The 24,002-nt window shown below is 46.1% G+C and overlaps 1 protein-coding gene across 1 annotated transcript; it reads right to left on the reverse strand.

Moving 5' to 3' along the window:
- Positions 1–22,062: 22,062 nt before the first annotated feature.
- Positions 22,063–23,889, reverse strand: LOC125554510 (U-box domain-containing protein 70-like; the record flags this gene model as incomplete). Its single annotated transcript, XM_048718047.1, has 3 exons — positions 22,063–22,251; positions 22,540–23,268; positions 23,392–23,889. Coding segments are annotated over 3 exons (1,416 nt in total), but the record flags the coding sequence as incomplete, so codon positions are not given.
- Between the last annotated feature and the right edge of the window lie 113 nt (positions 23,890–24,002).

Here is a 24,002-nt window from a genome sequence, read left to right on the forward strand (position 1 = left end):
CCAAACACGAATATGAAAACATAACTTAGTTCAGACTTTTTGTTCAAAAGATATGAAAGATTGAAAATCGAAAGCCAAAAAAAAGCAGTCATGAGGGACTCGGTGCACCCATACCTATGTGTCAAAAATCCTCTCCCTGCTCCCTCCGTTCCTAAATGTTTGTCTTTGTAGAGATTTCAATAAGTGACTACATACGGAGCAAAATGTGTGAATCTATACTCTAAAATATGTCTATATACATCCATATGTGGTAGTCCATTTAAAATCTCTAAAAAGACAAGTATTTAGGACCGGAGGCAGTATGATGCATGCATTAAATGGCAAGGCGATGATTGGGCCAAGCCTAGACTTATCAAGGCCGAGCAGTGTAAAATAGTGTCAAATATTCAACTTTGGATACAAGGTGCAAGTTGCGACACACTGTCTTTCGTTTCCAAATATATTTGATAACTTCCTTCTCCTAAGGCAAATACATTTTACGTTTTGTAACATTGTCTTTCATTGTGAAATATATTTTTGTTTTCGTCGCAGAAAATATATATATTTGGCCAAGCCAAAAGATTTGAAAATTTCAAACTTGGGATCCACATCAAACAAGAGTGATATGTTGGCTTGTATATATATGAGTGTGTGGTTTTACGGGCAACGGCGATGGCAAAAATAGCGTAGGTCTGCCACCTGCAAAGTGCATGGCGATGGAGATGGAGATGGACAGTGGCCTTGAGTGACTAGTGATTTCAAGCTTGGAACCCGCACGTAAGAAAATTCGTCGTCATTGTCGTGAGTGACTAATGATTTTCACGGACGCGCAACAGGAATACCCAATGCATTGTATGACTATGACCTACAAAATGGCTTTGTCCGGACAATCAAACAAACGTGTGCAGCGCCCGCGCCACAAGCCAGTCAAGCCAAATCATTTTTGTTTAAAAAATCAACTGTTGGCACTAATCTTGATTTCATGTATCTGCATATTTAGTTTTGTTGTGCATGTAACTTAGAGGGTCTACGTACTAGCTAGTCGTCGGAGCTTGAATGAAGATGTGTGGAGAAGGCGAGATGTCAGACCGCCATGAGATACAGCAAGTCCTGCGAGATGCCGATGGCGGCGTGAAGCCGCAGTGCTGCACGAGGCGGCAAGGTCGTGTGATACGGCACACACGTAGATGGTTGAAGCGAGACTGGCCGGCTGGACGGTGGGTTAGTTTGCATGCATGGAGTCGTCATTAGCTGCATGTATAGGTTGGTTAGTGGGCTAGCTAAAAGGTTGGTCATGTAGCCGTGCATGCGTTGAGTCTGTTTGTGCATGACCGAGTGTAGAGTTAGTTAGCAGGTGATGCATATTCTGGAGAGATTCTAGGAGGAGATGGTGTTATGCAGACGTGTGTAGGATAGTGGCTGAGTGTGCCGGTCAGCCTAGTGCGTGCGAGCGTAGGTTAGTGGCATGAGTCTGGCCGTTTGTATATATATGCTACAATGAGAAATGAGAAAAGGCCGTGAGGGCTGGGAAAACAATGTAGTGTTTGTGGCTGCCAAGTAAGAGTGCCTCTGGCAAAGTTTGTGTGCTCTACTTGGTATATGCGCGTGTGTGTGTGTTGAGTCTTTCCCTGGTGTGTGTTCTTGTGTGAGACAAAAGAGAGAGATAGAGTTGTGTGAGGCAGCTCGAGGTAGAAGAAGAAGGGGCGCTGCGAGGAGGCGGTGCCAACATCAACCATGCATGTACTCATTCACGTCGCCGTCTAGGCTGGCCGTGGTTTGTCCTCCTCTTCCCTATTAACCAATCAAGTTAACTCACTCTGTAAAACCCTGTAACTTATTTGTACGTGTAGCATTACTGCTGTATATATACGCTCCGTCCAAGTTGCACTCATCCTCTATGTGGCCTGCGTGGCTCTCTTGAATTTAGCACTTAGTGGAATCGAATGGAATGCAATGTGGTGGCAGTAGAGACAAGGCGTTGGCTAGATCAATATACTTGCTCTGATGTCCCTGAATGCTTTCTTCTGTTCCGGAGTAGGTTATTGTCACCAACGTTCGAGTCGTCCATGATGCATGCATGGATTACATACACCCAGGTCAGCCAGGTTTTTATTTGTTTACATTATCGAGAAAAGGTTGGAAATAAAAATATTTTTCATTGAGCAAAGTCTAGGAAACATAACTCTATCAGTCTACAGATTTATGTGACATCAAATGGACATCATCATGCTCATGGTGAAAAGCATTATTCTTGTAGGTCATGATTTTGTACAACAATAGTTAGTTTGAAACAATGTCAAAAAAACTTATTGCAGCAAGGCAAAATAAGCAACTCGTTCTAAAACAGAGGGAGTATTTTTATTTTTATTGAGTGACTAGAAGAGTGGCCCATGCAAATGCGCAGGCAACACCTATAATGTCTGGAATCATTACTTGAAAAACTAATTTACATATTAATATCATAATAATATTCACATTCCCTTCTATAATGTCTTAAAAACAATCGCTAAAGTTTCATATCACTTAAAATGTATTGACATCTATGTGTATGTAATTGGTAGTTATTTGGAATTTCATGAGACCATGAAACTTATTCTATAGGTACGGTCCTTTTTAGTAGTTCAAGTATGTAGAGGTCTAGATTTGGTTCTTAAACTAATGTAGAGCACATTCTTGATCATTAAAATCCCAAGACCCTCTAGATTCAATCAAATACCCAACTCTGAAAGGCTTTGAGGATGATACACCACCGATTGACACACATGGCAATCCATTAAGGAGAAATGAATGAATTTAAAACATTAAAATTGAATATAAATTTTGGTCTTATACATTTAATGAATACTTGGAAAATATATAACATGATAAAAACAAAAAATATTCAAACATTAAGAAATATTTTGAGATACATGTAATTAAATAAAATCTAAAATGTTTCACATCTTTATTTTTTTTGGAAAATTTCTCATATATTCCTGCTTTTCTCAATTTCCTGACCACCACCACGAAACTTTGAATCACTGTATATGCTCTGTTTGTCGTCATCGTCGTCTGCCCGTGGTTTGTCCTCTTCTTCTTCTCGGGTAGGGGTGTGGTGGCATCTCTTAAATTAGAATTACCGGAGTACAAACCGGTGGCCCTCCGTCCTTGTCACCCATGTGTCCCTTGATTGGTACATCCTAAACTATGTGCATTAGGGGTGCGAATGGGTACATTTACCATATTCTCTAATTCTCTTTAATTACTATACTCACATAGGGCCAGCTGGTCAACATCCATGTGGCTCGGAAGTCGGCTTAGTCGTAGGTGTCATATGTTGTAATGGTTTGGTCATGGTTGTCTTATAAAAAAGGGGGTGATCAATGCGTGTTAATTATAAGATGCCGAATCGAGGTGAGTTGTGTTCATATATCACGGTACAAGTCAAGGGGTCAGATAGAGCGTGCAGCTACATGCAACCTCAGACACAACTTTCCCAGTAGCTGATTTCTATCTGCACATAGTAATAACCAGTGGATACTTTAACATCCCAGTAGCATGTAGTTAGGACCAATAAGGATGCTCTAATAATCCGTCAACAGTGCGATAATTATATATATATATATATATATATATATATATAGTGTTACTATATATCATCCAGGGTGCAGAATAAGTTATTCTTCACCCGAGGTAATCTTACGATCATTTCATAATTAAATTACGTTTCGAATTCAAATAGTTATATTCGTATTGATTCACTACGTAAAATTTGACATAAGAAAAATAAAAATATAGGTCATAAGACAAGAAAATTTACAGTTTATGTGTATTTTAGACTATGTTTTTATGTTTGTAATTTTACATAACATAAAATATTTTTTTACGGCAATTATATATTTTCTTACGGTCTCTTTTTGCGTCGAAAATAAGACAAAACTTACGAAACGTAAAATTACGGTGCATTGATGGTAAAATAGAGAGGGGTGAAGAATAATTATTCCTCACCTAGAGTGACGAATAGCGCAACCCTATATATATGTGTGTGTGTGTGTGTGTGTGTGTGTGTGTGTGTGACAGCTTGGACATTGGTGTGGATAGTCGACCCTCATCCATGTCACCATTGATCCATTGAGCTAGTCCGATAGCCAGGACAGGTGAGGGTTATCATGCAGCATGGCCGAGGTATTATGCTTGTGCATCATTGGAAATCAAACATTAATTGCAGCCCAACAGATTGTAAACCCATTGGACCCATCATACCCGTTGTTCTTTGGGTCCTACCAATTGCAAACTAGAGCAGCGATTAACAAGGATTTGTCAACCAAAAGCAATGATAAATCCATGCAACATACATTATGTTGCAAATGGAAGAGGTGGTAATTATTTATTACGCACGTACCACAAACACTAGATGTATCATGTATTATAGAGGAAAGGTTTACAACATCCATGCAAGCAGATATAGTTAGGTCCACATAAATCTTGAATTCATGGCTAGTGGTAGATGATTTATTCCTTTATTCGAGCCATAATGCCATAACAGGACATATGGTTTATCCAATGACCGGAATCCGGGAGACGATGAAGGCACCAACATCAGTTTGATTGCACCATAGGAAGACACGGTCATACTGGTATGTTGGCGGCTCCGGGTCACCCTCCCGCCTCACTAGAACAAACAGATCTGGCCGCTCTTCAAAGATGACATGACTAGCATCGCCGTCATGCCACCCCACTAGTTCTGGCCATGCTGACTTTGAGGGTCGTAGCCTCGTCATATCTCTCCCTAAATATGTGAAATAACATAGTTTTATATTGAAAAGGGTTACAAATGCATGCATGCATCATAGACAGAGAGAGAGAGAGAGAGAGAGAGAGGATTGCTTGTTTCTTGTAGGGTTGGATCCATGAATGGGAGTAGTGGTCAGGGGAAGCAAACCTGAAGATCGGCGAGAGTAAGAAGTTGAGCCAAGATCTGACTGAAGTGCCGCTGCAGGCTAGCTTGTGTTACGTTGGTAGGCTAAGTGCTCTCGCTATATATACATATACATACACATTGATAGGCATAATGTGCGTATTACATCTATTTCATGCGTTGATAGCTAGGGTGACGATGGCAACAATGCATAATACTATGCCTATGCAATGATCGCCTGTACGTGTAATCTAAATTAAGCAACTATGCTTCGCGTCAACCGCCAGAGACATATACTATATGCATGAAATTATATACTGAGTATGTCCTAGTCTGATGTAATGATACTCTCTGCATGCATTGTTCATTGTTGGTAGTCTTTTCCTTGTATACTCAGAAGTACTAACTAAAAAGGGCATGATAATGTTGACCAGCAGGCTGCAAATAAAAGCATATAAATGGCCAGTTCAATTTGAATAGTATTATTTTTGGCAAAGGGTAGTCAGCACTGCTTTCATTGCCATTAGAAGTAATTGAACACGGTTACAAGGACCAATAGAAAAAGAAAACGGAGAAGAAACTAAAGGACTGTGCTAGGCTAGTCTTGTTCGCAAGGTCTCTGTGAGACAGATAGAACGCGTCTATTCCCAGCATCGAACAACATCATTGCTTCGAGCTGAAGCTTTCTTAAATATTCGCATTATATCTAAGATATAAACGATCTGAGGATTCCTTTCCTTCGAGATGTTCCACCAGAGCAGAGCAATAGTCGATCTCCATGACTTAGCCTTGTCAGGTAATAGACTTGCTTAGCTACACTGCCACCGAGTGACGTGGCAGTGGTCAGTCACCACTGGGGCGACCCTGGGCATCATTTGCTCCTGGGCAATGACGAGACACCAAAGCTCTCTAGCAAACTTATTTTTAGATGAGCTCTCTAGTAAACTGATAGTGGACAATGTTTGCAACAGGTCCGCATCAGACGATGCTCCAGATTGCCCACTTCACATGTAAACAACAAAACGACGACGACAACAACAGCAAAAGGAGTTCAACAGAATGAAGAGGTCTCATTGCATAATAAACACGTCATTGGAACCAAAATGTAATATTTGTGACAACTATGTGGTAGATCTGAATTGCTCTATTGATATTTCTGACATCAAATCTCAACTGTGCACCCCATGACCGGATTTGATGGGCGGATTTTACATACCTTGAGTATGATCATCGCTGCACAAAAAATAGAAAAGTTTGAATTATTTTTTATTGTCCACTTAGAATGAAATGATCAAAAACATACAAAGTCATATATGTAAGGAGAGAAAAATGATATGGTACTTTCAAAATATTGCTCAAAATGACAAGGTACCATACACAATAAACACATCATTGGAACAAAAATGTATTCTTTATGACAGCTATGGTAGATCTGAATTAGTACCATTTAATCAAGACATTAATAAGAGAAAATCTGACACCCCCATCCATATAAGTCGTGTTCTATCGCCTCCCACAACCCATGCGGGACTAAACTCAACAGGCCCAACATGTCGAATGTATATGAAATGAGTTTATTGGGGCTCAGCCGCAACACCTCCGTGGATAATCCAGTAAGTGCTATAAGGGTGGATCCAATTTAGGACAGTAAAACTGTACATAAACCAGCCGTTCGTTTTAGTGATTGGGGTGTTTGTGGCCGTCGGATCTGCTGTGTCTACAGTCGCCAGCACGGTTAAAAATTCATGTCCCAACTATCCTAATGAGCTACTGCTCCGAGAGAAAAATCGAAGCCTTCGGGTATAGTGAGCCGGTTCCCCAGCCTAGTTAGCTAACCGACAACGGTACAGAGTTATCTGTCCTCGTGCTTCCACCCCCGTCTCCGATAAAAAGAGCGCTCGACAAAACAGGAGAGGAACGGACTGGTCATCAGTGACAGAGGGGATCGAGGCTCACGGATGGTGACATAGTCCATCCAACGTGGCAGATCGTCTGTGATGGAATCCAGCCGACGCATGCGTTGCGGGTGATTCAGGGGCCGCTCGATCCAGTCGACGTCGTCAGCTAGGCTGCGAGGGACAAAGTGAGGGGATACAGGAGATGAAGGCTGATGCCTTAGCTGATCAAAACTGCTCCGCTGAGACTAGATAGACACAATCCTACTTTAGTTTTTGAGTGCGCATTCATGGCGGGCGATGTGTCGATCCTTTTCCGCCGCCGAGGAGTATATATACTTCCTACGCTGCCACTCTTTGTTTGTCCTCTCCATTCTCTGCAGCACAACATCTTGTACATCATATGCTTTGGTAGGTTTCCTCTTTTGAGTTCAGTTATGAAATTTACGATTCATGTATATTGACTGTACTCGACTGATTTCGATGCATCTTGGAGCTTTGTACTAGGACTTTTTTTGTATTTCATATTCTGAAATTGTGTTTGGGTTCGTAATTACTGCACACCTTATCCTTACACATTTTACAATCCATGTTTTTACGCTGCACGGTTGATGCGATGATTGTGGATCGCTCGATCCATCCGATGTGAGTGACCGGTTTGAGAGGGAGAAAGGAGGGGATCGAGCCGACACGTGATGTTGGCGATCGTCTGTGAGGGGATCCAGCTGACGCACGACGTTGCGGGTGATTCGAGGCCACTTGATCCAATCGACGTCTGATACGTCTCCAACGTATTTATAATTTTTGATTGTTCCATGCTATTATATTATCTGTTTTGGGCACAACTCACAAGGGCGCGCCCTGGTGGATTGTGCCTTCCTCGGGGCACCCCCAGGTGCAGCCAGGATCCGTTGTGTTTCTTTTGGCCCATAAAAATTCTCTGTAAAGTTTCGTGGTATTTGGACTCCGTTTGATATTGATTTTCTGCGATGTAAAAAACATGGAGAAACGGCAACTGGCACTTGGCACTATGTCAATAGATTAGTACCAAAAAATGATGTAAAATGACTATAAGATGATTATAAAACATCCAAGATTGATAATATAACATCATGGAATGATAAAAAATTATAGATACATTTGGAGACGTATTAGGCGCCACACAAATGGACGACAAACTCTTGGCCGTGTGTGGCGCCCCTCTCCATAGTTTAGCCCTCAGTCTAGTTTTCCGCAGTGCACAGCGAAGCACTGAGGGAACAAGTTCACCATCATCGTCAGCACACCGTCGTGCTGCCGGAACTCATCTACTATACTTCGCCCGTGTTGCTGGATCAAGAAGACGAGGACGTCATTGAGTTGAACGTGTGCTGAATGTGGAGGTGCCGCACGTTCGATACTTGATCGGTTGGATAGCGAAGGTGTTCGACTACATCAACCGCGTTGACAAACACTTCAGCTTAACGGTCTACGTAGATACACTCTCCACTCTCATAGCTATGCATCTCCATGGATAGATCTTGCGTGTGCGTATACATTTTTTGTTTTCCATGCAATGTTCCCCAACACACTAGCACTTAGTGAATACGTGAACTCCTGAAACCACGGTAATCACTGGGAAAAAATCCCAATTAGTGTCACCTTGGGGTATGCGGATCATAACACATAATAGGTGCACATAACTTGCAAGGTAGGATCAAGAACACACATATATTCATGAAAACATAATACATTCAGATCTGAAATCATGGCACTCGAGCCCTAATAACAAGCATTAAGCATAGCAAAGTCATAGCAACATCATCTCAGAACATAGTGGATACTAGGGATCAAGCCCTAACAAAACTAACTCGATTACATGATAAGTTTTATCAAATCCATCACCGTCTATTAAACCTACAAAGGAACTAATCACTCCCGACGGTGAGCAACAAGAAACCGATGATGGAGGATGGTTGATGATGACGACGGTGTCGATTTTCCCTCTCCAGAGCCCCGAACGTCTCCAGATCAGCCCTCCCGATGAAGAACAGGAGGTGGCGGCGGCTTTGTATCATGAAACGCGATGAATCTTTCTCTCTGGTTTTTTTCTTGGCGAATAGGAACATATGGAGTCGGAGTTATTGTTGCTGGAGGTCCAGGGGGCTCACAAGCTCGTAGGGTGCCCCTGATCTTGTGGCTCCTGGGTGGCCCCCCTTTGTATATTTTTCAACCAGTATTTTATATTTTTCATAAAAATTCTTCATAAATTTTTAGGTCAATTCGAGAACTTTGATTTCTACAAAAAACAACACCATGACAATTCTGGTAAAAACAACGCCAGTCTGGGTTAGTTTCATTCAAATCATGCAAATTAGAGTCCAAAATATGAGCAAAAGTGTTTGAAAAAGCAGATACGAAGGAGACGTATCATGCTACGCAAGGCAGGCATACCACACAATAGCCTTGAACGGGGCATGAGCCAATTGACCACTGACCCGAAGTCCGATTCCTTAGGGATAGGCACACTGAGGGAGTCCTGAATTACGGGGTCCTCGGGCGCCCGACCTGTTGGACATGGGCCGGACTGATGGGCCGTGAAGATACAAGCCATAAGACTCTCTCCCGTGTCCGGATGGAACTCTCCTTGGCGTGGATGGCAAGCCTGGCATTCGGATATGAAGATTCCTTTCTCTATAACCGACTTTGTACAACCCTAGCCTCCTCCCGTGTCTATATAAACTGGAGGGATTACTCTGTAGAGACAATCATAATCATACAGGCTAGACTTCTAGGGTTTTAGCCATTACGATCTCGTGGTAGATCAACTCTTGTAATCCTTATACTCATCAATATCAATCAAGCAGGATGTAGGGTATTACCTCCATCAAGAGGGCCCAAACCTGGGTAAAACTTCGTGTCCCCTGTCTCCTGTTACCATCGACCTTAGATGCACAGTTCGGGACCCCCTACCCGAGATCCGCCGGTTTTGACACCGGCATTCGTGCTTTCATTGAGAGTTCCACAGTGTCGCCATCAGAAGGTTCGATGGCTCCATCCATCATCTGCAAAGATGCTGTCCTAGGGGAGGTTTTTCTCCCCGACCAGATCTTCGTATTCGGTGGTTCACTAGTAGAAAACAGGGCTATGGTCCAGGCCGGCTCAGCCCATTAGTCCCGGTTCAGTGTAGAACCGGGACTAATGTGGGCATTGGTCCCGGTTCGTGAGCCCAGGGGGCCGGCCGTACCACGTGGGCCATTGGTCCCGGTTTGTCTGGACCTTTTGGTCCCGGTTGGTGGGACGAACCGGGACCAATGGGCCTCGCTCCTGGCCCACCACCATTGGTCCCGGTTGGTGGCCTGAACCGGGACCAAAGGCTCCCCTTTAGTCCCGGTTCTTGCCACAAACCGGGACCAATGAGGTGCCTATATATACCCTCGCCCGCGAGCAGAGCACTCCAGTGCTCTGTTTTTCTCTGGCCGGCGAGGGGAGGGGTTTGTGGTGCTCTAGCTCACCTCCTATGCACATGTGTTGTTCGATGGAATGCCCGAGCCACACTACTTAAACTTTCTCCTCTCGAAGCTCGACCTCCAAGCTCCATTTTCCTCGAGATTTGTCTAGATTTAGCGGTCCGTCACGCCCCGTCCCCGTCTTCACCGCCGTCGATCACCCGCGCTGATCTCATCACCGACACCACCGTGGTGAGCCTCTTGTTCTTATCTTCTTTCTGAGAGGAAAAATATTCTTACTTGTCTGTTTAGATAGATACTTGTATCATTTTCTTACATTTATTATTGCATCTTATATAGTGCGATGGTTTTGGTATCCGCCCCCGTCGGCCCTCGTCCTGTCTATGATTCGGATTTGGTATGTATATTATCTTCATAACTATTGGTTCATTTATTGTTTATGAAAATTATGCCGACCAACGTGACATAGATTTTATTTATCTAGGATGTATGTGAATCGGAAATGCCAACCGACCCTATTGTCGAGAGGTTAAATTTAGTTGAAGAAGAAAACAATTTGTTGAAGGAAAAAATAAAAAAAATTGAGGAGGAGAAGATGATATTGGAGTTGCATGTTGCGGATGTCGTCGATGATCACAAGATCAAGATGGATGCAATGCGCTTGAAGATTAGAAAGATTAGAAAATATGCCATTCATACCAAGGCTTGGTATCATTATGCCGTTGGATCAATTGTTACCTTGGTTGCGATTATGATCGCATTTGTTTTCGCATTGAAATGTTTTACATAGTTTTAATTAATTAGATGCTCTGGAGAGCTATATGTTGTTAGATGAGAACTATGTATGCACTTTGGTTTTAATGTGATGATGAACTTCTATTAATTTGGACACTTAATTATATATAATGCACGCAGATGAACCGGCAATGGATGTACGGTGACAGACACACCCGCGAGTACATTAAGGGCGTGCATGAGTTTTATTCTCGTTGCTCTGGTATGAAGATCACCAACCACCTTCCTAGAGACGATCTAATCTAGTATCAGACGCAATAATTATTCTCGTTGCTCTGGACCCCTTTCACACTTTGTTTCAGGCATCGAACAATTGCCTACCCGCTCAAAACTTCTCATGGTACCTACTTACTTTGCTCTCGATATTATCTTAAGTTTCCAGTCGAGAGTTACTTTTGGCCACCATCCCGATGTTATCACCCAGATAGTAAACCCTTCAGAAATCCGTTCTTCCGAAGTTACCCCTTGTCCTTGATACATACAATGAAGACTCCGAAGAAAGGAGGACGACTTCATCATGATGACCTGGAGCAGAGGAATGAAAACATCAACGTATTGGATTGACCTCTTCGAGAAGAGCAACCAACACCGAGAAGACCCGTTAGAATTTCGTAACCAAATCCCTCCCCCCTTGCCCCCCTCTTAAATCTCAGGACGAGATTTCTTGTAGTGGAGGAGAATAGTGACGCCCGGATATTCGAGCTACAGTAACCCTTCGCTAATGATGCCACGTCACCACGGTTACTGTTGTTAATCTTGCGATGATTCAAATCCCGTCAAATTTCAAATTTAAAATCAAGTCAAACAATTAAAGTTTTCAAAAGTCAAAACTAAAGTGTTCGAAACGTGGCAAATAAATCGGAAGTAATATTGGTGGAGAAATCATCTATTTATAAAATGTTCCAATGCACTAAATTAATTATAACAATGATAAAACAATTATTTAAAATGCATTTAAAATAATAATAAATGAAATATACTTTATTTAAGGTGCCAAAATGTTTGGGGTCATAGCATATTTATTAACACTAGTTTAGGGGCTACTTTTATAATTTGTAAAACTAAAGTAAGAGAGAAACTAAAATAAAACAATAAAAGAAAACAGAAAAGAGGAAATAAATAAAAAACAAACAAAAAGGAAACGCAGCCCCCCACTGCACCAGACGACCCAGCCGGCCAGGCCACCAACCGGCCCACCCCCCCCTCCATAACCCCCCACCAGGGAGGGAAACCCTACCCCTCTCGGTCCACTCCTCCCCCACGTTCGCCCCCTCCTCCCCGATCCAGATCGGGGAAACGACTGCGCCTCGGCGCTCGATGCTGCCGCCGCACGGATCGACGCCCTCGCCGGGGCGCCCCTGTTCGTCCCCAACTCCCGCACGCCCGCGGCCGATGCAAGCCGCCAGCCGGCTCCCGGACTCCCCCTCACCCATCCTCTCCCTCGCGCAACGCCCGCCTGAGGCCGCGGCCTCGCGTCGTCGTCGATCTGACACCGTCGTCCGTCGTCACCGCCACCGCGTCGCCGTCCCCGTCCTCCTCCCCAATGGCTACAACGAGCCTCGCCGCCCCCTGTTCCCCTGCAACGAAAGTGAGCTTACCCCCTCCTCGATGTCTCCCATGCATGCTCGCGCCGCCGCCGTCCGCGTCTCGCTCCGGCCACGCCCCCCTGAGCCCTGCCCGTGCCGCCCGTGCCTTGGTCGTGTCCGCGTCCCTGCCCTTCGCTACTTGTGGCCGATGCCTCCTCTGCGTCCTAGCCCACCGTGGTGGCTCTCGGCCGCCGCCAGCCCCGCAGCCCGCACGCCTCGCTCCCCGTGACCTCGCCCATGCCCGCGGCCGCTGCCGCTGCAGCGCCGTGCTCAGCGCGCCGGCCACCCCTTCCCTCTGCTCCGCTCGACCCCTAGCCACCCGCGTCCCTCCCCGCTCTGGCTTGCCGTTGCTCCACCATGCCATCGCCTCCAGCGCCCGACCGCGCGCATCGAGCGCTCCGGCATCCGACGCCCAGCGCCTGAACCCCAGTGCCCATTCGCCCGTAACCGCATGCCCACTGGCCCCTGTGCCACTGACCGTGGGGCCCCACGCCCACTGTTAAAAAGAATAAACAATAAATAAATAAAAGATATAATAATTAAAATAATTAGTTGATTAATTAACTAAATGAATTAATTATTCTAATTAATCCTGTTAATTAACCTGTTAACTACCGAATTAGTCTAACTAAAACTGTTAGTTAACTAGGCAGTCAATGACAGGTGGGTCCGTCACCTTTGTCTCAATGACAGGTGGGTCCCACTGGACCCACTGGTCAGGTTTGACTCTGGTCAGCTGGGTTTGACCTGCTGACGTCATGGTGATGTCATGCTGACGTCACCTTTCACTGTTCTGGATAATGTTCGATTTAATTAATTAAATAAATTTCAGAAATACATAAAACTTTAATAAATCATAGAAAATAAACCGTAACTCGGATAAAAAAACTTTGTATATGAAAGTTGCTCAAAACGACGAGACGAATCCGGATACGCAACCCGTTAGTCCGCCACACATCCCTAGCATAGCAGACACGCAACTTTCCCCCTCCGGTTCACCGGTCCGAAAACGCGAAACACCGGGAATACTTTCCCGGATGTTTCCCCCCTTCGCCGATATCGCCTATCCCTAAGTTAGGTCACCCCTAGCACAATGTATTGCCGCGACTTGCTTTGTGTTACATTTGATTGCTCTATTATTTATTGTTTTCCCTCTCCGTTACTCCTTTCCGGTACTCTCCGAGACTGCTGCCGATGTCCGTGTGTTCGACTACATCGGAGATGACCCCTCCTTGCCAGAGCAACCAGGCAAGCCCCCCCTTGATCACCAGATATCGCCTACTCTTCTCTATACTGCTTGCATTAGAGTAGTGTAGCATGATACTGCTTTCAGTTAATCCTATACTGCTGCATAGCCTGTCCTTCCTACTACTGTTATTACCTTTACCTACTATCCTACTGCTTAGTATAGGATGCTAGTGTTCCATCAGTGGCCCTACACTCTTGTCCGTCTGCCATGCTATACTACCGGGCCGTGATCACTTCGGGAGGTGATCACGGGCATATGTTATACACTTTATACTGTTACATTACTTATGATACTATTCGGAGATGGGGGCTGAAGGGCCAGGTGGCTGCTGGGGAACGTAGTAATTTCAAAAAATTTCCTACGCACACGCAAGATCATGGTGATGCATAGAAACGAGGGGAGAGTATGATCTACGTACCCTTGTAGATCGCAACGGAAGCGTTGACACAACGTAGAGGAAGTAGTCGTACGTCTTCTTCCCGATCCGACCGATCCAGGCACCGTTACTCCGGCACCTCCGAGTTCTTAGCACACGTATAACTCGATGACGATCCCCGGGCTCCGATCCAGCAAAGCTTCGGGGAGGAGTTCCGTCAGCACGACGGCGTGGTGACGATCTTGATGTTCTACCGACGCAGGGCTTCGCCTAAGCACTACAACGATATGATCGAGGTGGAATATGGTGGCAGGGGGCACCGCACACGGCTAAGGAACGATCTCAATGATCAACTTGTGTGTTTAGAGGTGCCCCCTGCCTCCGTATATAAAGGAGCCAAGGGGGAGGGGTGCGGCCAGCCCTATGGAGGCGCAGGAGGAGTCCTACTCCTACCGGGAGTAGGACTCCCCCCCAATCCTATTCCAAATAGGATTCCCAAGGGGGAAAGAGAGAGAGAGGTGGCCGGCCACCTCTCCTAGTCCTAATAGGACTAGGGGAGGGGGGGAGGCGTGCAGCCCACCATGGGCAGCCCCTTTCACCTTTCCACTAAAGCCCAATAAGGCCCATATGGCTCCCGGGGGGTTCCGGTAACCTCCCGGTAATCCGGTAAAATCCCGATTTCACCCGGAACACTTCCGATATCCAAACATAGGCTTCCAATATATCAATCTTTATGTCTCGACCATTTCGAGACTCCTCGTCATGTCCGTGATCACATCCGGGACTCCGAACTGACTTCGGTACATCAAAATGCATAAACTCATAATAACTGTCATCGCAACGTTAAGCGTGCGGACCCTACGGTTCGAGAACAATGTAGACATGACCGAGACATATCTCCGGTCAATAACCAATAGCGGGACCTGGATGCCCATATTGGCTCCCACATATTCTACGAAGATCTTTATCGGTCAGACCGCATAACAACATACGTTGTTCCCTTTGTCATCGGTATGTTACTTGCCCGAGATTCGATCGTCGGTATCCAATACCTAGTTCAATCTCGTTACTGGCAAGTCTCTTTACTCGTTCTGTAATACATCATCCCGCAACTAACTCATTAGTTGCAATGCTTGCAAGGCTTATGTGATGTGTATTACCGAGAGGGCCCAGAGATACCTCTCCGACAATCGGAGTGACAAATCCTAATCTCGAAATACGCCAACCCAACATCTACCTTTGGAGACACCTGTAATGCTCCTTTATAATCACCCAGTTACGTTGTGACGTTTGGTAGCACCCAAAGTGTTCCTCCGGCAAACGGGAGTTGCATAATCTCATAGTTATAGGAACATGTATAAGTCATGAAGAAAGCAATAGCAACATACTAAACGATCGGGTGCTAAGCGAATGGAATGGGTCATGTCAATCAGATCATTCAACTAATGATGTGACCTTGTTAATCAAATAACAACTCTTTGTTCATGGTTGGGAAACATAACCATCTTTGATTAATGAGCTAGTCAAGTAGAGGCATACTAGTGACACTCTGTTTCTCTATGTATTCACACATGTATTATGTTTCCGGTTAATACAATTCTAGCATGAATAATAAACATTTATCATGATATAAGGAAATAAATAATAACTTTATTATTGCCTCTAGGGCATATTTCCTTCAGTCTCCCACTTGCACTAGAGTCAATAATCTAGATTATACAGTAATGATTCTAACACCCATGGAGACTTGGTGCTGATCATGTTTTGCTCGTGGAAGAGGCTTAGTCAACGGGTCTGCAACATTCAGATCCGTATGTATCTTGCAAATCTCTATGTCTCCCACCTGGACTAGATCCCGGATGGAATTGAAGCGTCTCTTGATGTGCTTGGTTCTTTTGTGAAATCTGGATTCCTTTGCCAAGGCAATTGCACCAGTATTGTCACAAAAGATTTTCATTGGACCCGATGCAGTAGGTATGACACCTAGATCGGATATGAACTCCTTCATCCAGACTCCTTCATTTGCTGCTTCCGAAGCAGCTATGTACTCCGCTTCACATGTAGATCCCGCTAAGACGCTTTGTTTAGAACTGCACCAACTGACAGCTCCACCGTTTAATGTAAACACGTATCCGGTTTGCGATTTAGAATCGTCCGGATCAGTGTCAAAGCTTGCATCAACGTAACCGTTTACGATGAGCTCTTTGTCACCTCCATATACGAGAAACATATCTTTGGTCCTTTTCAGGTACTTCAGGATGTTCTTGACCGCTGTCCAGTGATCCACTCCTGGATTACTTTGGTACCTCCCTGCTAAACTTATAGCAAGGCACACATCAGGTCTGGTACACAGCATTGCATACATGATAGAGCCTATGGCTGAAGCATAGGGAACATCTTTCATTTTCTCTCTATCTTCTGCAGTGGTCGGGCTTTGAGTCTTACTCAATCTCACACCTTGTAACACAGGCAAGAACCCTTTCTTTGCTTGATCCATTTTGAACTTTTTCAAAACTTTGTCAAGGTATGTGCTTTGTGAAAGTCCAATTAAGCGTCTCAATCTATCTCTATAGATCTTAATGCCCAATATGTAAGCAGCTTCACCGAGGTCTTTCATCGAAAAACTCTTATTCAAGTATCCCTTTATGCTATCCAGAAATTCTATATTATTTCCAATCAGTAATATGTCATCCACATATAATATCAGAAATGCTACAGAGCTCCCACTCACTTTCTTGTAAATACAGGCTTCTCCGAAAGTCTGTATAAAACCAAATGCTTTGATCACACTATCAAAGCGTTTATTCCAACTCCGAGAGGCTTGCACCAGTCCATAAATGGATCGCCGGAGCTTGCACACTTTGTTAGCTCCCTTTGGATCGACAAAACCTTCTGGTTGCATCATATACAACTCTTCTTCCAGAAATCCATTCAGGAATGCAGTTTTGACATCCATCTGCCAAATTTCATAATCATAAAATGCGGCAATTGCTAACATGATTCGGACAGACTTAAGCATCGCTACGGGTGAGAAGGTCTCATCGTAGTCAACCCCTTGAACTTGTCGAAAACCTTTTGCGACAAGTCGAGCTTTGTAGACAGTAATATTACCATCAGCGTCAATCTTCTTCTTGAAGATCCATTTATTCTCAATTGCTTGCCGATCATCGGGCAAGTCAACCAAAGTCCATACTTTGTTCTCATACATGGATCCCATCTCAGATTTCATGGCTTCAAGCCATTTTGCGGAATCTGGGCTCACCATCGCTTCTTCATAGTTCGTAGGTTCATCATGATCTAGTAGCATGACTTCCAGAACAGGATTACCGTACCACTCTGGTGCGGATCTCACTCTGGTTGATCTACGAGGTTCAGTAGTATCTTGATCTAAAGTTTCATGATCATCATCATTAGCTTCCTCACTAATTGGTGTAGGCGTTGCAGAAACAGTTTTCTGCGATGTACTACTTTCCAATAAGGGAGCAGGTACAGATACCTCGTCAAGTTCTACTTTCCTCCCACTCACTTCTTTCGAGAGAAACTCCTTCTCCAGAAAGTTTCCGAATTTAGCAACAAAAGTCTTGCCTTCGGATTTGTGATAGAAGGTGTATCCAATAGTTTCCTTTGGATATCCTATGAAGACACATTTCTCCGATTTGGGTTCGAGCTTATCAGGTTGAAGCTTTTTCACATAAGCATCGCAGCCCCAAACTTTCAGAAACGACAACTTTGGTTTCTTGCCAAACCACAGTTCATAAGGCGTCGTCTCAACGGATTTTGATGGTGCCCTATTTAACGTGAATGCGGCCGTCTCTAGAGCGTATCCCCAAAACGATAGCGGTAAATCAGTAAGAGACATCATAGATCGCACCATATCTAGTAAAGTACGATTACGACGTTCGGACACACCATTATGCTATGGTGTTCCGGGTGGCGTGAGTTTGGAACTATTCCACAATTTTTCCCACATATCTCCGGTCAATAACCAATAGCGGGACCTGGATGCCCATATTGGCTCCCACATATTCTACGAAGATCTTTATCGGTCAGACCGCATAACAACATACGTTGTTCCCTTTGTCATCGGTATGTTACTTGCCCGAGATTCGATCGTCGGTATCCAATACCTAGTTCAATCTCGTTACTGGCAAGTCTCTTTACTCGTTCTGTAATACATCATCCCGCAACTAACTCATTAGTTGCAATGCTTGCAAGGCTTATGTGATGTGTATTACCGAGAGGGCCCAGAGATACCTCTCCGACAATCGGAGTGACAAATCCTAATCTCGAAATACGCCAACCCAACATCTACCTTTGGAGACACCTGTAATGCTCCTTTATAATCACCAAGTTACGTTGTGACGTTTGGTAGCACCCAAAGTGTTCCTTCGGCAAACGGGAGTTGCATAATCTCATAGTTATAGGAACATGTATAAGTCATGAAGAAAGCAATAGCAACATACTAAACGATCGGGTGCTAAGCTAATGGAATGGGTCATGTCAATCAGATCATTCAGCTAATGATGTGACCTCGTTAATCAAATAACAACTCTTTGTTCATGGTTGGGAAACATAACCATCTTTGATTAACGAGCTAGTCAAGTAGAGGCATACTAGTGACACTCTGTTTGTCTATGTATTCACACATGTATTATGTTTCCGGTTAATATAATTGTAGCATGAATAATAAACATTTATCATGATATAAGGAAATAAATAATAACTTTATTATTGCGTCTAGGGCATATTTCCTTCAGTGGCTCCATCCCGGCAGAAGTGGGCCTGGGTTCCCGACGGCCCCCGACTGTTACTTTGTGGCGGAGAGACAGGGCAGGTTGAGACCACCTAGGAGAGAGGTGGGCCTGGCCCTGGTCGACGTTCGCGGATACTTAACACATTTAATGAGATCTTGGTATTTGATCTGAGTCTGGCCACTGGCCTATACGCACTAACCATCTACGCGGGGACAATTATGGACACTCGACGTCGTGGTATCAGCCGAAGCCTTCGTGACGTCAGCGACTGAGTGGCGCGCGCCGGATTGGACTGGAACGTCTGCTAGGCTAGGTCTGCTTCCGGCCGCCCTCGCAACGTGCAGGTGTGCAATGGGCGATGGGCCAATGACCGATCCACGCCGCTTGGACTAGCTCACATGTTCATGCAGCTGTGTGTTCATGTGCAGGTGTTGGCCCGGACAACCTGTTCGTACACGTCTTGGCTTGGCCATGGTGATCGCGTTCCTGTATAACGTGTGTTCTGTTCGGTTGCCTGCTTTTGTCATGACCGGCCACCTCATCTGATCCAGTAGACACTTCGATCTCGCGAGCGATCGGATTGATTACTCGTCCGCCCATGATTCGCTTTATCTACATCGTGTGACCGACCTGGCCAGTTGCTTGCGCGCGTCTCCGCAGATCCCGTGAAGATCGTCCCTGAGTTCAGCGCACCCCTCCACCGATCGAGCAACAGGCTGCCGCCGCGTCGCCCCCGTCGTGCCGCAGCGCCGCCGCCATGTGATTCTCCTGACGACTGCAACGACTCGTGCGTCGCCCCTTCGGGCCGTAGTGCCGCGATACACGGTCCCCGTCGCCCCGAGGCCGTCCCCACGGTTGCACCGACCCGCTCTTCGCCGCTGCGCCGCCTCTTCAGGCTGTAGCGCCGCGGCCCGCGGTCCCCACCGCCACCCCGAGGTCTTCCCACCGTCGCGCCGACCTACCCGCCGCCATTGCGTCGCCCCTTCGGGTCGTAGTGTCGCGGCCCACGGTCCACCGCCGTACCCGCGCGTCGACTTCCCGTGGCATGCGCCGCTCCGCCTCCTTTGGTGCAGGAACGCAACCGTCCGCGCTGGTCTTCGTCACGCTGTTAGGGTTCTTCGCCTATTTCGAGCACCGTCGCCGCGCTCCTAACCTAGCCGCTGCCACCGTCAGGCCGCCGCCGCCGCTCTACTTTGGGCGATGCCGCCGCTATCCCCATAGCCGCCGCTGCCTGTCCACCTCCTTCGTCTTCGTCCAGCATCAGCTTGTCGCCAGCGTCGCCATCATCTACCCCGACCACTTCGTCTACTCCGACAACAGCGGGCGACCTTGGCCCCGCGCTGATTGGCGCGGCAACCGTCGTTGAGTCATTCTCTGCTGTCCTCTCCGGCTTCTTCGACATGGCGTACGGCTCGTGCAGGTCCATCGTCTACTCATGCCCGGTGCTGGCAACACCGATGCGTGCCTTCGTCCACGACATGTCCCCGGGTCTGGCAAGCCTGGTGCGGCGCTTTGTCAACTTCGTCTTCGTCTGTCTACGCATGCCCGGTGCTGGCAACACCGATGTGTGCCTTCGTCCACGACGTGTCCCTGGGCTTGGCAAACCCGGCGCGATGCCTCATCAACACCGTCCTCTACTCGGTGCATCACTACTTCGACACTACTGCGCCCATGACTAACACAACGCCTCCTTGCGCCCGTGGCTCCACGGCAACTTCCTCGACACCGGTCACCCCCGACTCGACATCCCCCAGCATTCTTTGCACGGCTACCTCGACCACGGCTACACCATCCTAAGCTCTCGGCTACCTCGCCATCGGCACAAAGGGCTATTATCCACTTGAGCAACTCGCCGGCTTCCTCTACAGTCAACGCGTCCGCGACGCGACACCGTCCACGTTGCTCCCGCTACGACAGGCGGGGGATGTCAGCCCGTCGGCCGTTATTCTCTCCAGTCCGACCGTCTGGCAATATATACTCACCCTCCAAGTCTTGTACTCAATATATACCAAAGTTTAAGATCGCCGGCGAAAATTGCGCGATAGCGCCGCTATCGCGGGCTGGGAGCCTCCCCGCGACGCAATCGATCAATTTCCGCGATCTGCCGCTAACCGGGCGATCGCGCGCGAAACGGCGCGATTTGGGGTCGCGGTCGCCGCAGTTTCGCAGGATGGGCCAAAAGTCTGAACCAAAAGGGCCCAAACAGACCAGAAACGGCCCAAATATCTCCAGATACATATAGCAGCTCCTCCAGTAAACATAGAAGCGTGTCCCAGTCCCCATTCCCTTCTCCGCCTCCCATCTGAAAAGGTTGCGGCGGCTGCTGTTCTTGCTAGCTACGGCGGCCGGCAGGCTTCTTCTTTGCCGCAAGCCGGATTCAGTTATGGGGAGGAGGCAAAGGCAGCGACCATGGGCACGCCGCCGGCCACGACCATGACATCTCAGTCTCACACGGCTCCAACACTCGCTCTGTCGACATCGCCAGGAGGTACAGGAGTGATTCTATCCATCTTTTATTTGTTTGTTGATTCAACAGATGCACATGACAGGCTCTGGAGATTGCATTGCAGACGTCTAGGTTCGGGTAATGGACGTGCTGTGATGTTATTCTGTAACTGAACTTAACTGCTGAACTGGTGATGTTATGCCTGCTGCAGACTTTGATTTATATTGATATGTATGTGTTGAACTGGTGCAGAACTCTATTATACTTGTTATGTTTGAATTTACCCTGAAAATCCTCTGTTTTCTGTAAAAAAATCCCCTGTTTTCTGAGAAAAATGTGCACATGTACTAGTTTGAACGTGGGATATGCGTGCACATGCACTGTAGCCGCGAAATGGGTTAGCGGCCGCTATCTCCAGCTATAGCGCCTGTAGCGTTTGAATGAGCTTGCCGCGAAATGGTTTAGCCCGCGATTTAAAACTTTGATATATACTCACCCTCGAGGCTCAATAACACATCCATTATATTCCGCAACAATCCCTCTCTCTCCGTTCTAACACTGTCTGTACACACTTCAGAATCGTTTGGTTCACACCATAAACGTGGCATCATACAAATTAAATGGAAGGTTAAAAAATCATTGTTGCTGTCGCTTTTGCCATTCTTGAATTGCAAAGCGAAGGGCATTGTTCGGTGTCAACTCATGGTGTGCCAAACTGAGGTAGGCCATGGGGGACATTTTGTTCCCCATTGCAAGCCAGTCCTTGATGGCCTCACGTTCATATGTAAATCCATCAGCAGCGATGCATGGATCCCTCATGATCTCCTGAAAATATTAGTATAAGAAATGATGCAAGCTTAATATCAAACTACTCCCTCCGTTCTAAAATATTCGTCGCAGAAATGGATGTATCTAGAACTAAAATACATCTAGATACATCCATACTTGCGACAAGTAATTCGGAACGGAGGGAGTAGCTAGTAGACATTGACAAAAGTGTTGACTGAATTGTAAAGACTGTAGGCAAACATAAGATAATTGTTGATGAGACTCAAGGCATCACACGATCCAAGCTAGCTAGTGCTTCATCGTTTCTTTGATTGGTTAACGAACCTGTGTCATTGGACAGATGAAAAATGTTGGTGGCTTGCATTTATCCTCTGGATAGTTCAACATAGCTTGAATCACATCCCAGACCTCATTTTCAAGATCAGGTCGCTCTTTTCTCTCATACCGACAACATCTGAGTGCTAGTCTTGCCAACTCTTTAGTAGGCTCAGATGGCCATTCCCCTGCAGAAGTATCAACTATATCTGGCAACTTGTTAGTTCTTAGGGCTGCCTCCACGGCATGAGGAAGGCCTAGGGGGCTCTTATTAGTTATCAGCCGCATAAGCACCACCCCAAAGGAGTAGACGTCATACTGTGCTGTGAGCTCCCCTGAGGCAATGTATGCCGGGTCCATGTATCCCATTGTGCCTTTGAGTAGGTTTGTTCGGTGGTAAGGGGTGATTGTTGTGTTTGTCACATTCAAGGGACGGGAGATCCCAAAGTCTGCCAGTTTGCAGCCAAAGCTGGCGTCGAGAAGGACATTGTCGGGCTTGAGATCACCATGGGCAATGCCTTTTGGTCTGTTGGAGTGGAGAAAGATAAGTCCCGTGCAGATCTCGGCAGCAATTCTCACGCGCATTCGCCATGAGAGCGCCTCTCTTTGGTGGTCGTGCTGCAGGCAGTCCTCTAGGCTTCCATTTGACAAGAACTCGAAGACCAGCACGTTGGCCTCCCTGCACACTCCTATCAGGGTGACAAGGTTCGGATGCCTCATCTTACAAAGTGTTTCTACCTGTAACATGTATCGATCAGAGGAAAATCACATAGTTAGTTAGATGCACCGTTTACTAGTTTTCCTCATCTCGCAGCATGTGTTGCTCTCAATATATACGATGATGAAAATTAAATTACATACCTCGTCATTGAACTCTTTATCTCCTGTTGTGCCTTCACGGTTCAATCTCTTTACGGCTACGGTAGTATGACGGAGAAATCCCTTGTAGACGGTTCCACACCCACCTTGCCCGATCTTTTTGGAGTCATCAAAGTTGGCTGTCGCTTCTTTTATCTCCATGTGGCTGAACTCTGTTAATGGAATGGCACTAGTAGTAGTGGTAGAGGCAGAGCCAAATACAAAGACGCTGCTACTGTTTGCTTGGCACATCTGCTCAACTTGCTTTGTGACATGGTCTTTCTCGCGTTGCAGCTCTCCTTGCGACTGCTCGAGCTCTGCCACTAGGTAATTTTTCTGGAGAAGCATCTCCTCCAGCTCCGCTCTTTTCTCATTTGCCTTGTGCAGTTCGTTGCATATTTGGAGGTGCTCCTTCCGGAGTCCAGTATTTTCTCTGCCCAGTCTCTCCTCTACCTCCGTTTTTTCTTTGCGGAGTGCATTCTCCCGTGCCATGAACTGCAAGGAAACAGTTCACTTAGCTGAGACTGAGAGACAGATGCACCATGGAATATAAATGCTACTCTTTCCGTCCGAAATAGCTTGTCCCCCAAATGAATGTATCTAGCACCAGAGAG

Source organism: Triticum urartu, chromosome 4 (assembly GCF_003073215.2).
Source record: "Triticum urartu cultivar G1812 chromosome 4, Tu2.1, whole genome shotgun sequence".
Taxonomy (NCBI): domain Eukaryota; kingdom Viridiplantae; phylum Streptophyta; class Magnoliopsida; order Poales; family Poaceae; genus Triticum; species Triticum urartu.